The following is a 17484-nucleotide window of genomic DNA, read 5'->3' on the forward strand; positions in this document are numbered from 1 at the left end:
CCAGGAAGAGACTCCTCGGGTGAGACCACATCGCACTCTGCATGGAGGGGGGCTCTGCAGCCGGCATTGTGCTGCTCTCTCCCTGACACCTCAGACTCGGCAGTGGATCTCCCGGTGGGCCCCTTCAGGTGACTGGGCCTGGGGCAATGGCCCCCTCTGCCCCCCCCCCAGCAGCTACGCTACTGCCCCTTAGTGACAGAGCCAATTTGGTACTTAATGACCAGGCCAATTTTTGCAATTCTGACCACTGTCACTTTAAGAGGTTATAACTCTGGAACGCTTCAACGGATCCCACTGATTCTGAGATTGTTTTTTCGTGACATATTGTACTTCATGTTAGTGGTAACATTTCTTCGATATTACTTGCGATTATTTATGAAAAAAAACGGAAATATGGCGAAAATTTTTAAAATTTTGCAATTTTCAAACTTTGTATTTTTATGCCCTTAAATCAGAGAGATATGTCACGAAAAATAGTTAATAAATAACATTTCCCACATGTCATCTTTACATCAGCACAATTTTGGAAACAAAATTTTTTTTTGTTAGGGAGTTATAAGGGTTAAAAGTTGACCAGCAATTTCTCATTTTTACAACACCATTTTTTTTTAGGGACCACATCACATTTGAAGTCATTTTGAGGGGTCTATATGATAGAAAATACCCAAGTGTGACACCATTCAAAAAACTGCACCCCTCAAGGTGCTCAAAACCACATTCAAGAAGTTTATTAACCCTTTACGTGCTTCACAGTAACTGAAACAATGTGGAAGGAAAAAATGAACATTTAACTTTTTTTTGCAAACATCTTAATTCAGAACCATTTTTTTTATTTTCACAAGTGTAAAAACAGAAATGTAACCATAAATTTTGTTATGCAATTTCTCCTGAATACGCCAATACCCCATATGTGGGGGTAAACCACTTTTTGGGCGCACCGCAGAACTTAGAAGTGAAGGAGCGCCGTTTTACTTTTTCAATGTAGAATTGGCTGGAATTGAGATTGGACGCCATGTCGCGTTTGGAGAGCCCCTGATGTGCCTAAACAGTGGAAACCCCCCACAAGTGACCCCATTTTGGAAACTAGACCCCTTAAGGAACATATCTAGATGTGTGGCGAGCACTTTGAACCCACATGTGCTTCACAGAAGTTTATAATGTAGAGCCGTGAAAAAAAAAATCAAATTTTTTCTACAAAAATGATCTTTTTGCCCACAAATTTTTATTTTCACAAGGGTAACAGGAGAAATTAGACCACAAAAGTTGTTGTGCAATTTCTCCTGAGTACGCTGATACCCAATATGTGGGGGTAAACCACTGTTTGGGCGCACCGCAGAGCTTGGAAGAGAAAGAGTGCCGTTTTACTTTTTCAATGTAGAATTGGCTGGATTTGAGATCGGACGCCATGTCGCGTTTGGAGAGCCCCTGATGTGCCTAAACAGTAGAAATCCCCCACAAGTGACCCCATTTTGGAAACTAGACCCCCCATGGAACTTATCTAGATGTGTGGTGAGAACCTTGAATGCCCAAGTGCTTCACAGAAGTTTATAATGCAGAGTCGTGAAAATAAAAAATATTTTTTTTTCCACAAAAAAGATATTGTAACCCCCAAGTTTTTATTTTCACAAGGGTAACAGGAGAAATTGGACTGCAATAGTTGTTGTCCAATTTATCCCGAGTACGCTGATGCGCGATATGTGGGGGTAAACCACTGTTTGTGCGCACGGCAGAGCTCGGAAGGGAAGGAGCGCCTTTTTGGAATGCAGACTTTGATAGAATGGTCTGTGGGCATTATGTTGCGATTGAAGAGCACCTGATATACCTAAACTGTAGTAACCCCCCACAAGTGACCCCATTTTGGAAACTAGACCCCCCGAGGAACTTATCTAGATGTGTGGTGAGAACTTTGAATGCCCAAGTGCTTCACAGAAGTTTAGAATGCAGAGTCGTGAAAATAAAAAATATTTTTTTTTCACAAAAAAGATATTGTAGCCCCCAAGTTTTTATTTTCACAAGGGTAACAAGAGAAATTGGACCCCAGAAGTTGTTGTCCAATTTATCCCGAGTACGCTGATGCCCCATATGTGGGGGTAACCCACTGTTTGGGCGCACGGCAGAGCTCAGAAGGGAGGGAGCACCATTTGACTTTTTGAGCGCAAAATTGGCTGTCGTGTTTGGAGACCCCCTGATGTACCTAAACAGTGGAAACCCCCCAATTCTAGCTCCAACCCTAACCCCAACACACCCCTAACCCTAATCCCAACCTGATCCATAATCCTAATCACTAACCCTAACCATAATCACAACCCTTACCCCAAAACAACCCTAATGTCAACCCTAACCATAACCCTAACCAAAACCCTAAATCCAACACACCCCTAATCCTAATCTCAACCCTAACCTCAAACCTAACCCTAATCCCAATACACCCCTAATCACAACCTTAACCCTAATCCCAAACCTAACCCTAATCCCAAGCGTAACCCTAATGCCAACCCTAACCCTAATACCAACCCTAATCCAAACCCTAACCCTAATCCCAGCTCTAACCCTAACTTTAGCCCCAACCCTAGCCCTAACTTTAGCCCCAACCCTAACCCTAGCCCTAAGGCTACTTTCACACTTGCGTCGTTTGGCATTCCGTCGCAATCCGTCGTTTTGGACAAGAAAAGGATCCTGCAAATGTGCCCGCAGGATGCGTTTTTTGCCCATAGACTTGTATTGCCGACGGATCGTGACGGATGGCCACACGTCGCGTCCGTCGTGCACTGGATCAGTTGTGTTTTGGCGGAGCGTCGGCACAAAAAAACGTTCAATGAAACGTTTTTTTTGTACGTCGCATCCGCCATTTCTGACCGCGCATGCGTGGCCGTAACTCCGCCCCCTCCTCCCCAGGACATAGATTGGGCAGCGGATGCGTTGAAAAACTACAGCTGCTGCCCACGTTGTGCACAATTTTCACAACGTGCGTCGGTATGTCGGGCCGACGTAAGTGTGAAAGAAGCCTAACCCTAAATTTAGCCCCAACCCTAACCCTAAATTTAGCCCCAACCCTAACCCTAGCTCCAGCCCTAACCCTACCCCTAACCCTAACCTAACCCTACCCCTAACCCTACCCCTAACCCTAATTTTAGCCCCAACTGCTGTTCTCCTGCCGGCCGGCAGATGGAGACAGATGGCGGGCGCACTGGGCATGCGCCCGCCATTTTCTTCTGCCGGCGGCCAGGAGGAGCAGGAAGAGGATCCAGGGACACAGGTGAGTATGATAGGGTCCCCGAATCCCCCTATTTCTCTGTCCTCTGATGTGCGATCACATCAGAGGACAGAGAATTACACTTTACTTTACTTTTTTTTTTTTTTTTTTGCGATCGCCGGTAAACTGTTAATTACCGGCGATCGCAAATGCGGGGTGGGTTAAAAACCCCCCGAATCATGTTCTCTGGGGTCTCGGCTACCCCCGGCAGCCGAGATCCCGGAGAAAATCGGTCTCTGGGGGGCGCTTTTTACTTTTTCCACAGCGCCGTTAATTAACGGCGCTGTGGTTTAAGTACCCTTAGCGGCCGCCGTTAAAAGGCGTATCGGCGGTCGCTAAGGGGTTAAACTGTAAAGCGCTGCGGAATATGTTGGCGCTATATAAATAAAGATTATTATTATTCTGAGGACTGTAACTTTTTTACTTTTTCGCTGATGATGTTGAATCGTGGCTCGTTTTTTGCGGGACAAGATGACGTTTTCAGCGGTACCATGGTTATTTATATCCGTCTTTTTGATTGCGTGTTATTCCACTTTTTGTTAGGCGGTATGAGAATAAAGCGTTGTTTTTTGCCTCTTTTTTTTTTTTTTTTTTTTTTTTACGGTGTTCACTGAAGGGGTTAACTAGTGGGACAGTTTTATAGGTGGGGTTGTTACGGACGTGGCGATACTAAATATGTGTACTTTTATTTTTTTTATTATTATTTAGATAAAGAAATGTATTTATGGGAACAATATATATATTTTTTTTATTTAGGAATTTTTAAAAAAAAAATTATTTTTTTTTTACACATCTAAATATTTTTTTTTTTTTTACTTTATAACGTTGTCCCAGGGGGGACATCACACTATAGGGTCAGATCGCTGATCTGACGCTTTGCACAGCCCGGTCTCAGATCAGCGATCTGACATGCAGGGCTGGAGGCTTACCAGCGCCTGCTCTGAGCAGGCACTTGTAAGCCACCTCCCTGCAGGACTCGGAAGTAGCTCCGCAGCGATTTTGGATCCGGAGCCTGCAGGGAGGAGACGCTCGGTACAAGGTGAGCACATCGCCTTGTACCGAGGGTCTCAGGGAAGCCCGCAGGGAGCCCCCTACCTGCGCGATGCTTCCCTATACGGCTGGAACACTGCGATCATGTTTGATCTCAGTGTTTCGGGGGTTAATGTGCGAGGAGCGGTCCGTGACTGCTCCTGGCACATAGTGCCGGATGTCAGCTGCGATAGTCAGCTGACACCCGGCCACGATCGGCCGTGCTCCCCCCGTGAGCGCGGCTGATTGCATATGACGTACTATCCCGTCACTGGGAATTAAGTCCCAGGCCACCTCGACGGGATAGTACATCATATGGGATTAAGGGGTTTAACACTATACATGAAAGTTGGCTGAATCCACCAATTACAATGTTTTAAGGTGTGATAAGTCACTTCCAGGAGAGTCTCGCACCTGCTTTATCCTCTCTCTGCATTCAATACAAATGATACTCGGCCAAGCTGAGCACTCCTGTGTATGGGGAACCTTAACGATTGTTCGTAGGACAGCTATCTTAAAACCTTTAAATCTTAAACTCTTCTGATAATAATTTTCACTCCTCTAAAATTCTCACGGGGAGCACCTGGTCATGACTGGTTCATGGTGAAATTATGTTCTTTCCTCTTCTAGATTATGGCATCAACAGTGCTCACTGAAACCTTAAGTAGTTTAGAAATGTTTCTTTAACCAATGCCATCATTATATTTTGCAACAATAAGGTTGCAAAGGTCTTGAAACAGCTCGCTGGTTTTACCCATCATGAAATGTTCCTTGTGTGACACTTTTTATAGGCCATCAGTTGAACCAGCTGATATTATTTTTTCTAGATTGCAGAATTGCTTTCTAATTTCTGATAGACTTCAGCTGGTATCATGACTTTCCATGGCTTTTATGCACCTCTCTCTCTTCATGTGTTCAATACTTTTTTCCCTATGTCATTTCTCATTATTACACATAACTTAATTTATGGAAATCTATGGTTTGATTTCTTTGCCTGTGTGGATTGAATGGGTTGTTACCAACATTTCATGAAAATTTTATGTAATAGCACCTTTAGAAAAATATGTGTCATGTTTAATACTTATTTCACTCGATGTATATGCTCACTTTTTTACGTCATAGTTCATACTACATAAGACTATAATTGCCCGGATGACCTTGTAAAGTTAAACTATTGATATGAAGCTCTGACTGTTCTTCTGTTCAAAAGTATCTTTTGTTAATAAAACCTTTTCCATTTTTAGTGTTCCCAATTCCTGTCCTGCTAGTCCTCGCGGGGCTGGATCTTCAGGTTTACATTTCATACATAACATTGCATCAGAGTTAAAGCTGGTAGCGGAATGTGCGAAAGCTGCAACAGACCAACAAGCGGAAGCATCTGGAGGAGACAGTCCCAAAGTATGTACCAATCATTAATAAAGTCATCGGTGACAACACACAGACATACAGACTTCATGGCTCTGGTTTTGATAAGTAATTTCCACATATAGAAATATTATCACAAAACATTTATTGTCTAAACCTGTGTAAATGTACAAGTCGTGTAAATATGGTCACATACTGTGGCGGTTATTTTGACTTGTTGGATCGCACTTGGCTTAATGTGTGAGCCAGAAGTCACTTTTACAATGTAATTAGATGTAAGTCTGACGCTCCATAGACTGAGGGTATGTGCACACGTCAGGATTTCTTGCAGAAATTTTCCTGACAAAACCCGGACATTTCTGCCAGAAATCCGCATGCGTTTTTACCGCGATATTTGACGCGTTTTTGATGCGTTTTTTGTGCGTTTTTTCCCAAATGCATAGAATTGCGGGAAAAACGCAGAAAATCCGCAAAAAAATGAACATGCTCATTTTTTTACCGCGATGCGTTTTTTTCGCGGAAAAAAACGCATCCATGTGCACAAAACATGCAGAATGCATTCTAAATGATAGAATGCATAATGTATGCGTTTTTAATGAGTTTTTATAGCGTTTTTAGCGCCAAAAAACGTGAAAAAAATTGAACATGTGCACATGGCCTTAAAGGGAATCTGTCACCCCATTTTTCGCCTATGAGCTGCGGCCATCAGGGGCTTATCTACAGCATTCTATAATGCTGTAGATAAGCCCCCTATGTAACCTGAAAGATAAGAAAAACAAGTTAGATTATACTCACCCAGGGGCGGTCTGGTCCGATGGGCATCGCGCATCGGGTCTGGAGCCTCCCATCTTCATGCGATGATGTCCTCTTCCTTGCTTCCTGCCTCGGCTCTGGCGCAGGTGTACTTTATCTGCCCTGTTGAGGGCAGTGCGCAGGCGCCGGGAAAGGTCAAAGAGGCCAGACGCCTGCGCACTGCAGTACTTTATTCTGCCCTCAACAAGTCAAATCAGGAGCCGCGACATGAAGCAAGGAGGATGACGACCCCGGACCTGTGACACCCATAAGACCCGGACCGCAGCGGGACTGCCCCTGGGTGAGTATAATATAACCTCTTTATCTTTCAGGTTACATTGGGGGCTTATCTACCGCATTATAGAATGCTGTAGATAAGCCCTTGATGCCGGTGGCCGCAGCTTATAGACCAAAAATGGGGTGACAGATTCCGTTTAAATTGTAATAGCAACTCCCGGCTCACACACAGACTCCATTATGATTTGGCAATTCGGAATAGAAATCTTATGACGGAGAAGAGGACCAGAGCAGCGCTGAAAACCGGGAAAGACTGTGATCAGTAACTATATTACCGCACTTACACTACGCTACATGTACGTTCACACCAGTGTAGGCAATGAAACGTTTTGTGGGAATGAATGTGGGAAGATTTGTAGTGATGATATATTTATTGCAGGTGAAATTGCTTGCTGAAGTGCGTGCTTTAGTTATTTAGCCATGATTCAGACGTCTGGCGTTGTATAACCTCCTCTGACACTGGCTTTATTACTGCACACTCGCCTAATGTTACCGAAGTGACAACATGTGCTGAACGACAGTCCTGAAGTACGCAGAAATGTGAGAAGGCTGCAACACAAGATGAAGAGATGGGAGGAATATTTAGAGGTGCACAGGCAGCTAGCGGCTGTAGCACTCCTGTCTTCACACTTTTCTGCTTCATTTTGTGAACTTTTGTAACAGTTTATCATATTTAGTTATTAATATATATGGATTTTTATAAACTTCAACTTTTCTTGTTCTATTGTAATATAGAACGTGTAACAAACCCTGTTGGTTTCCCCCACGATCGTGATCCCAGAACTCCCATTCTCTCACCCCACTCTTTTCCTACTGTAAGCAGGGACACCGCAGCATAAATTGAACACGGTGGAAGGACTGAAGCCGCTCCCTTAACTCCTTACATGCCGCTGTCAACGGAGACTGTGGAATGTAAGGAGTTTGATGGAGGAGGGTCCCTCTGCTATGCCATCGCTACCTCTTGTCCCATTATCAACAATTAATTGCTCTGGCCAACAGAGGCCTAACAATGGCCTCTGGGTTGGCTCTCCGATATTAAAGGTACTAAAAAAAAATGCATATCAAAACTGCTGATTTAGTGTATTCAGTTTCTTAAAAATGGAATCAAAATAATTAAAAAGTTGCATGCTTTCCAGGAATGTAGCAATGAATATGTTCTCACCTCACAATTAAATAAGCTCTTCTTTAGCCCTGTTAGCAGAAAAGAAAAAAATGTTATGGCTCTCAGAAGATGGCAATGCAAAAAAAAGAAGAAAAATAAGATTTTATTTTTTGCAAGTTTTGATATTTTGTGTGAATGAAAATGATATGCAGCATAAATTGACCCTAATCGAACTAACAGCATAAATGTAGAATACCACAATCATCTTGGATATCTCCTACTTAAATTTGACTTGCAGCTATTTAGCATATGATTAGTTATGCAGATTCTTCTCATGTCACTGCATTGTTACTGTTTTGCTCCGAAAGATCTAAATTTTAATTTTTATTATTTCGTTAGTATTTTGTAAATCCACCTTTGGCTTTTAACACTGTCTGAATCCTTCTGGGCATGCTCTCAATCAGATTCAAACATGTGTCAACTGAAATTTGATCTCCGGTTTCTTCTACACATTCCCAAAGTTGGTGCACACTGGTCGACCCTCTTGGGTATGTACACAGTTTTTCTTCAATTATACTAATAAGTGTTTGATTGGGTTGAGGTCTGAGGACTGTGAGGGCCAATCCAGCACCTCTACTTCATTGTCATTGAACCATAGTACTTGAGAGTACATCTTGTAGGATATAGCTCAGCATTGAGATCACCATTGATCCTGGTCAAGTTTCCAATGCCTTTCGCTGTGAAACAACCCCATATCATCAGGCTTCTTCCACCAAACCTCACATTTCCTTCAATTTCTCTATCCATTAGCCCCTTTTTCCATTGTTTCTTTCAAACCATTTGCACCTTTCTGAGTCTAGTCTATTGACTTTTGTGTCATCGCTCCAAGTCACCCGTTTCCAATCTTCTACTGTACACTTTTCGCACTTAAAAAATACTAACACAAATGACACTAGCGCCCTCACTGTGGAAATAATATAGGGGAAACAGGAAAGCAATAACCTGCAGACAAACTTCAGATTCTGTATGACAAATCCAGTGGTTCAACAAACAAAAAATAAAAATAAATGGTTTGTCGCGCTAATATGCTTGTGTATTGGATAACAAACAAACGGGTGGCTATTCAGGGGATACAATTTAAGTACTTCGTATTCACCACTTGTTCCAAAATAGTTGCAATGAAAGTGTAACACAGATGTTCAGTGTGTACTAGTAGGTACTTTAGGAGTACAGTAAATCTGGTGAGGCTTGAGTTTATCAGATGCTCAGATTGTAAATCTACAAGCTTACACATGTATAAAACACAATACTCAGTAATTAACATGTGGCTTGTAACCTACCCTGCTGCTGAAACCGTTCAGGCTTGATGCCTTATGGCTGCTTGGAAAAAGCTGGCTCGACAGTGTGGTCCAAAAGTGGCAAGTGTGTTTGACAGCGGCATTTAACAGGTTAATAGCGGCGGGTGAATAGCGATTTCACCCGCCGCTATTGCGCGCACATGTCAGCTGTACAAAACAGCTGACATGTCGCGACTTTGATGTGGGCTCACCGCCGGAGCCCATATCAAAGGGGGATTCACGGCATGCGCAGTAGATGTACGGCGCATGTCGTGAAGGGGTTAAATAAAAATGAACATTTAACTTTTTTTCATTAAAAATTTACTTCAGCGCCAATTTGTTTTATTTTACCAAGAGTAACAGGAGAAAATGGACCCTAAAAGTTGTACAATTTGTCCTGAGTACGCCGATACCCCATATGTGGGGGTAAACCACTGTTTGGGCGCATGACAGAGCTCGGAAGCGAAGGAGCACCATTTGACTTTTCAATGCAAAATTGACAGGAATTGAGATGGGACGCCATGTTGCGTTTGGAGAGCCCCTGATGTGCCTAAACATTGAAACCCCCCACAAGTGACACCATTTTGGAAAGTAGACCCACTAAGGAACTTATCTAGATGTGTGGTGAGTACTTTGACCCACCAAGTGCTTCACAGAAGTTTATAATGCAGAACCGTAAAAATAAAACAAAAATTTTTTCCCCAAAAAATTATTTTTTAGCCCACAGTTTTGTATTTTCCCAAGGGTAACAGGAGAAATTGGACCCCAAAAGTTGTTGTCCAATTTATCCTGAGTACGCTGATACCCCATATGTGGGGGGAAACCACCGTTTGGGCGCATGGCAGAGCTCGGAAGGGAAGGAGCGCCATTTGGAATGCAGACTTAGATGGAATGGTCTGCAGGCGTCACATTGCGTTTGCAGAGCCCCTAATGTACCTAAACAGTAGAAACTCCCCACAATTGACCCCATGTTGGAAAGTAGACCCCCCAATGAACTTATCTAGATGTGTCGTGAGAACTTTGAACCCCCAAGTGTTTCACTACAGTTTATAACGCAGAGCCGTGAAAATAAAAAATCTTTTGTTTTCCACAAAAATTATATTCTAGCCCCCAGTTTTGTATGTTCCCAAGAGTAACAGGAGAAATTGGACCCCAAAAGTTGTTGTCCAATTTGTCCTGAGTATGCGGATACCCCATATGTTGGGGTAAACCCCTGTTTGGGCACACGGGAGAGCTCGGAAGGGAAGGAGCACTGTTTTACTTTTTCAACGCAGAATTGGCTGGAATTGAGATCGGACGCCATGTCGCGTTTGGAGAGCCCCTGATGTGCCTAAACAGTGGAAACCCCCCAATTATAACTGAAACCCTAATCCAAACACACCCCTAACCCTAACCCCAACAATAACCCTAGCCACACCCCTAACACTGACACACCCCTAACCCTAATCCCAAACCTATTCCCAACCGTAAATGGAATCCAAACCCTAACTTTAGCCCCAACCCTAACTGTAGCCTTAACCCTAACCCCAACCCTAGCCCTAACCCTAGGAATAACCCTAGCCCTAACCCTAGCAATAACCCTAGCCCTAACCCTAATGGGAAAATGGAAATAAATACATTTTTTTAATTTTTCCCTAACTAAGGGGGTGATGAAGGGGGGTTTAATTTACTTTTATAGCGGGTTATTTAGCGGATTTTTATGATTGGCAGCCGTCACACACTGACGCTTTTTATTGCAAAAAATATTTTTTTGCGTTACCACATTTTGAGAGCTATAATTTTTCCATATTTTGGTCCACAGAGTCATGTGAGGTCTTGTTTTTTGCGGGACGAGTTGACGTTTTAATGGTAACCTTTTCGGGCACGTGACATTTTTTGATCGCTTTTTATTCCGATTTTTGTGAGGCAGAATGATCAAAAACCAGCTATTCATGAATTTCTTTTGGGGGAGGCGTTTATACCTTTCCGCTTTTGGTAAAATTGATAAAGCAGTTTTATTCTTCGGGTCAGTACGATTACAGCGATATCTCATTTATATCATTTTTTTATGTTTTGGCGCTTTTATACGATAAAACTATTTTATAGAAAAAATAATTATTTTGGCATCGCTTTATTCTCAGGACTATAACTTTTTTATTTTTTTGCTAATGATGCTGTATGTCGGCTCGTTTTTTGACGTTTTCAGCGGTACCATGGTTATTTATATCTGTCTTTTTGATCGCGTGTTATTCCACTTTTTGTTCAGCGGTATGATAATAAAGTGTTGTTTTTTGCCTCGTTTTTTTTTTCTTACGGTGTTTACTGAAGGGGTTAACTAGTGGGGCATTTTTATAGGTTGGGTCGTTACGGACGCGGCGATACTAAATATGTGTACTTTTATTGTTTGTTTTTTTAATTTAGATAAAGCAATGTATTTATGGGAATAATATATTTTTTTTTTCTTTATTTAGGAATTTTTTTTTTTTTTTTTTCTTACACATGTGGAAATTTTTTTTTAAACTTTTTTACTTTGTCCCAGGGGGGAACATCACAGATCGGTGATTGACAGTTTGCACAGCACTCTGTCAGATCACCGATCTGACATACAGCGCTGCAGGCTTACCAAGCGCCTGCTCTGAGCAGGCACTTGGTAAGCCACCTCCCTCCCTGCAGGACCCGGATGCCGCGGCCATTTTGGATCCGGGCCTTGCTGCAGGGAGGAAGGCAAGAGACCCTCGCAGCAACGCGATCACATCGCGTTGCTGCGGGGGTCGCAGGGAAGCCCGCAGGGAGCCCCCTCCCTGCGTGATGCTTCCCTATACCACCGGCACACCGCGATCATGTTTGATCGCGGTGTGCCGGGGGTTAATGTGCCGGGGCGGTCCGTGACCGCTCCTGGCACATAGTGCCGGATGTCAGCTGCGATAGGCAGCTGACACCCGGCCGCAATCGGCCGCGCTCCCCCCGTGAGCGCGGCCGATCGCATATGATATACTATCCCGTCAGTGGTCACACGGGCCCACCCCACCTCAACGGGATAGTACGTCATATGTCAGAAAGGGGTTAAATTGTATCCCCTGAATAGCCACCACTGTTTGTTATCCAATATTCATAAGCATATTAGCGCGACAAACCATTTACCGTATATACTAGAGTATAAGCCAAGACCCCTAATTTTGCCACAAAAAAACTGGGAAAACTTAATGACTCGAGTATAAGCCTAGGGTGGAAAATGCAGCAGCTACCGGTAAGTGTCAAAAATAAAAATAGATACCAATAAAAGTAAAATTAATTGAGACATCAGTAGGTTGTGTTTTTGAATATCCATAATGAATCAGGAGCCCCATATAATGCTCCATACAGTTCATGATGGGCCCCATAAGATGCTCCATATTAACCCCTTTCTGACCTCGGACGGGATAGTACGTCCGAGGTCAGAAGCCCCGCTTTGATGCGGGCTCCGGCGGTGAGCCCGCATCAAAGCCGGGACATGTCAGCTGTTTTGAACAGCTGACATGTGCCCGTAATAGGAGCGGGCAGAATCGCGATCTGCCCGCATCTATTAACTAGTTAAATGCCGCTGTCAAACGCAGACAGCGGCATTTAACTACCGCATGCGGCCGGAAATGACGGCATCGCCGACCCCCGTCACATGTTCGGAGGTCGGCGATGCTTGTACATTGTAACCATAGAGGTCCTTGAGACCTCTATGGTTACTGATCGCCGGTAGCTGTGAGCGCCACCCTGTGGTCGGCGCTCACAGCACACCTGATTTCTCCTTCGCCACATTGGGGGACACAGGACCATGGGTGTTATGCTGCTGTCACTAGGAGGCTGACACTAAGCTGAGACAAAAAAAGGTTAGCTCCTCCCCTGCAGTATACACCCTCATGCTGACTTCCAGAGAACCAGTTCAAGCTTAGTGTCCGTAGGAGGCACACTGATTTTTAATCTTTCTATTCCGGACGAAGGGGGCGACGGATTCTTTCATGTTCCGATCTCCCCCGAAGCAACAGCAGGCGAGCACGGGAGTTTCACCTCTCCGTATCCTCTCCAGCGACGTGGGAAGCCACTGCCTGAGCTGACCCTTTTGGGCGACGGGCCCTTTCACGGGCACCGATCTCCCCACTACGTACAGACGAGCACTGGTGTTTTACCTCCAGTATCCTCTTCTGCAGCCAGGCTTTTTATTGCCGGACATCTGCCCTGCCCACCAGGTTTCACCCTCGGCTGTACAGAGGCACTATTCCCTGTGGCGTCCGTGCAGCCCACACTGCATCACCACTGTTTATGCGGCTGATTCAGGTGGTGGACGGTTCCTCTCCACCCCCCTTTCAGGGGTTGGTGGATGGAGGCTCCCCATCCCCTGCACCGTCCTTTTCACCCCAGACACAATTGGGGTAAGTGGCTATGGGGCTGGGGGGGTGTCAGCGTTTCTGCGGTCCGGAGGGCTCCCTCTTAGCAGTGGCACACTTTTCTCTGGGCCCCATATCTTCCGGTCCTCAGCGGCTGCGTGCCGGGCCGAAGCCGCAAATTTAGTCCCCGGCTTCGGCCTAGCTGCCGGCCGCATCCCGATAGGCTCCGCCCCCTTTTTAGCGTCATCTTGCGGCTCCGCCCCCCCCGGTCCTGGCGCTTCTCGCCGCCTGCGAGATCTCTCTCCCTGATCTCGGCGGCCATCTTGGATTTCTTCACTGCACGCCACAGCTCCAGCTCTCTCAGCCGCAGCTTCCCCCACGTGCAGCGCTGTGATCGCCGGCCGTCTCCTACGTCTCCTTTCTTCTGCGGGACACAGGACCTCGGGTAAGGAGACTACGTCAGCCTCTCCTCTGCAGTGCCGCCCTCGCTTCCGTAGTTTATAGACCCTGTGGTCTATTTTGCATTAGGTACACCATGTCCCAGTCAAGGTCTAAAAAATCCTCTAAGGTGCATACGACCTTTTTTTCTGCGTGTACCACCTGCCAGGCTCCACTTCCTCGGCCTCAAAGTTCCCCCCTCTGCTCAGCCTGCGATGCCCCATGTGCCCAGGAGCCCTCCGCCGCCATCAACTCCGGCGTATCTAGTCCCCCCGCGTGTGTCGCCTCACTTTCGCAGTCCGTGGATTTTTTTAGCCAATGCCATCAAATCCATTCAGAACCCTCCTGGGGAACGGGGCAATCCGTTACAGGTGTTAAGAGATCCCTCCATAACAGGGGAATCGTCGGCCAGCAGGGGCCGCTCTCTCCGGAAAGAGGCACGGTCATCCAGAAAACGGATCCGTACTACCTCTCCTGAGCGCTCTCCACACCAGTCAGCTTCTGGCAGTTCCACCTCTCGCTCACCCTCTTTGGGGGCTGGTAGCGTTCACGACTCTGAATATGAGTCTGATGTATCCTTAGACCCGGATGCTCTGGAGTTTAGATCTACTGTTGACTCCCTCATTGAGGCAGTCAATCACGCACTTAAAGTGGATGATGACTCTAATTCTGCTCCGGACCACTCAGTCTCCTTTACTAGAACCAAGCGTTCTCATAAGACTTTCGCCTCTCACCCAGATTTTCTGGATATAGTCAGGCGACACAGGGAGCGTCCGGATAAGCGTTTCACGGGAAAAAAGGACCTGGTATCGAAGTATCCTTTTTCAGCAGATCTCGTTAAGGACTGGACGGATCCCCCACTGGTAGATCCTCCGGTTTCGCGCCTTGCTTCCAAAATGCTCCTATCCGTTCCGGATGGCGCTTCGATTAAGAATCCCACAGAACGCCAGCTAGATTCCCTAGCTCGCTCAGTGTACGAAGCCTCAGGTTCTTCCCTATCTCCCTCCTTCGCCGCGGCTTGGGTGGCCAAGGCAATGGTTTCCTGGGCGGATGCTCTAGCGAAATCCATTCATGAACAGGATCTCCCGTCAGAGATGGCGGACCTTGCTAAACAGATTGCCATGGCTGGTGATTACGTGATGTACGCATCTCTCGATGCAGCGAATTGCGCAGCATCGGCGGCCTCAAACGCCATCACTATCAGAAGGGCTATTTGGCTCAGAGAGTGGCGCGCAGATTCCTCCTCTAAAAAATCTCTGATTTCTCTCCCTTTTCAGAGCGGGCGTCTTTTTGGTGAAAAGCTAGACCAGCTTATTTCCGACGCTACAGGGGGAAAGAGCAAGTTCCTTCCCCAACAGAGGCCCAAGGCGGCCTTCCAGCGCCAGCCATATTTTCGCTTTCGGCCCTTTCGTACCAGTCCAGTCCAATCCTGCCGGTTTTTCCAGATCGGACCTATCCGCTCGCTCAGACAGGCCGAATCCATCCTGGCGAGGAAAGCCTAGGCAGCCCAGGACCAGAGGTTCCCGGCCCCCCAGATTCCCTTCACAATGACTCGGGAACGGCGCCAGTCGATACCACCAGAGTAGGCGGACGTCTACTTCTTTTTCAGCAAGCCTGGCTCTCCGTCGTTCACGATGAATGGGTTAGGGATCTGGTGTCGTCTGGCTACAAAATAGAGTTCTCTGCTCCTCCTCCAACTCGTTTTTTTCCCTCTCGTTTCCCCAGTTCGGGAGCTCAGTCTCGCGCCCTTCTTTGCGCCATTCACTCTCTCCGCCAGAGTGGGGTCATTGTTCCAGTTCCGGAACACGAGAAGTTCAAAGGTTTCTACTCAAACCTCTTCGTCGTGCCAAAGAAGGACGGGCAAGTGCGCCCCATTTTGGATCTGAAGCTCCTGAACAAGTGCGTAAAAGTTCGACACTTCAGGATGGAATCGCTCTGGTCGGTCATCTCCTCGATGGAGAGAGGGGAATTCTTGGCATCGATAGATATCAAGGATGCCTATCTTCACATTCCGATTTTCCCGCCACATCAAAGGTTCCTCCGCTTTGCCATTCTAGAGGACCACTTCCAATTTACGGCCTTACCCTTCGGTCTTGCCACGGCACCCAGGGTATTCACGAAGGTCATGGCGGCCGTCTTGGCCATTCTTCATTCGCGAGGAGTGGTCGTGTTACCTTACTTAGACGACCTCCTCATAAAGGGTCCGTCTTATCAGGCCTGCGAGGCAAGCGTCCACATTACCTTGGATTCTCTTTCGCGCCTGGGCTGGTTGATCAACTTGGACAAGTCCTCTCCCGTTCCTGCCCGACGCATCTCATTTCTGGGAATGATCCTGGACTCTTTAAGGGGTCTGGTCTTGCTTCCTAGGTCCAAGGCCCAAGTGCTTCAGCTAGGAGCCCAGACTCTCTGCCATCCTCGCCCGCGACCCATTCGGTTCGCTATGAAGATCCTGGGCAAAATGGTTGCAGCAATCGAAGCGGTGCCTTTCGCTCAATTCCATCTCCGCCCCTTGCAACAGGCTCTGCTGGACAACTGGGACAGGAGTCTCTCATCTCTCGACCGTCCTTGCCCGTTGTCTCCGTGGGTCAGACAATCTCTTGTATGGTGGACCCTGGGTCCATCTCTTCTCCAGGGGAAGTCCTTTCTCCCGATCCACTGGTTAGTGGTAACTACCGACGCCAGTCTCCTCGGCTGGGGTGCGGTGTTTCTTCACCACTCTGCCCAGGGCCGTTGGACTGTTCGGGAGTCGAGGCTCCCTATCAACATTCTGGAGATTCGTGCGATCAGACTTGCCCTGAGTCGCTTTCACGCCCTGCTTGCGGGTCACCCAATACGAGTCCAATCGGACAACGTCACAGCGGTGGCTTACATAAACCACCAGGGGGGTACCCGCAGCAGGGCGGCGATGCGGGAGGTCTCCCACATTCTTCGTTGGGCCGAAACCAACCACTCCACCATTTCCGCGGTGCGCATTCCGGGAGTCGAAAACTGGGCGGCTGACTTTCTGAGCCGTCAGGGCCTTGCCTCGGGGGAGTGGGAACTCCATCCAGAGGTTTTTCGACAGATCTGCCTTCGCTGGGGGACCCCGGACGTGGATCTGATGGCGTCCAGATTGAACGCCAAGGTTCACAACTTCATTGCACGTTCTCGGGGTCCCCAGGCTATCGGAGTGGACGTGTTTCCACCACTTCCCTTACTGCCGAAGGTGATCCGAAAGATCAAGACGGAAGGGGTTCCGGTCATTCTAGTCGCCCCAGATTGGCCACGTCGCGCTTGGTACGCGGAGCTCGTTCAGCTCGTAGCCGACGTCCCTTGGCGGTTACCAGACCGCCCAGACCTGCTTCGCCAAGGACCGATCTGCCATCAGAGCTCAGGGGCCCTACGTTTAACGGCGTGGCTGTTGAAACCTGGATTCTAACTCGTGCTGGTTTCTCTCAGCAGGTCATTCCCACCATGATAAGCGCTCGCAAGGCGTCTTCCGCTTCCATTTACCACCGCACCTGGAAAACCTTCTTCTCATGGTGCAGGCTCCGAGGT

General features: G+C 46.8%; 1 protein-coding gene across 1 annotated transcript in view; it reads left to right on the forward strand.

Annotated features, from left to right (window-relative positions):
• Window positions 1-17484, forward strand: part of FOXK1 (forkhead box K1) — a 138463-nt gene that overhangs the window by 53213 nt on the left and 67766 nt on the right. Inside the window, exon 3 of the mRNA XM_069733923.1 lies at window positions 5527-5680. Coding sequence (XP_069590024.1) covers window positions 5527-5680 — 154 coding nt within the window. The remainder of the gene's footprint in view (window positions 1-5526; window positions 5681-17484) is intronic.

The sequence above is a fragment of the Ranitomeya imitator genome, chromosome 7 (assembly GCF_032444005.1).
Source record: "Ranitomeya imitator isolate aRanImi1 chromosome 7, aRanImi1.pri, whole genome shotgun sequence".
In the NCBI taxonomy this organism is placed as follows: Eukaryota; Metazoa; Chordata; class Amphibia; order Anura; family Dendrobatidae; genus Ranitomeya; species Ranitomeya imitator.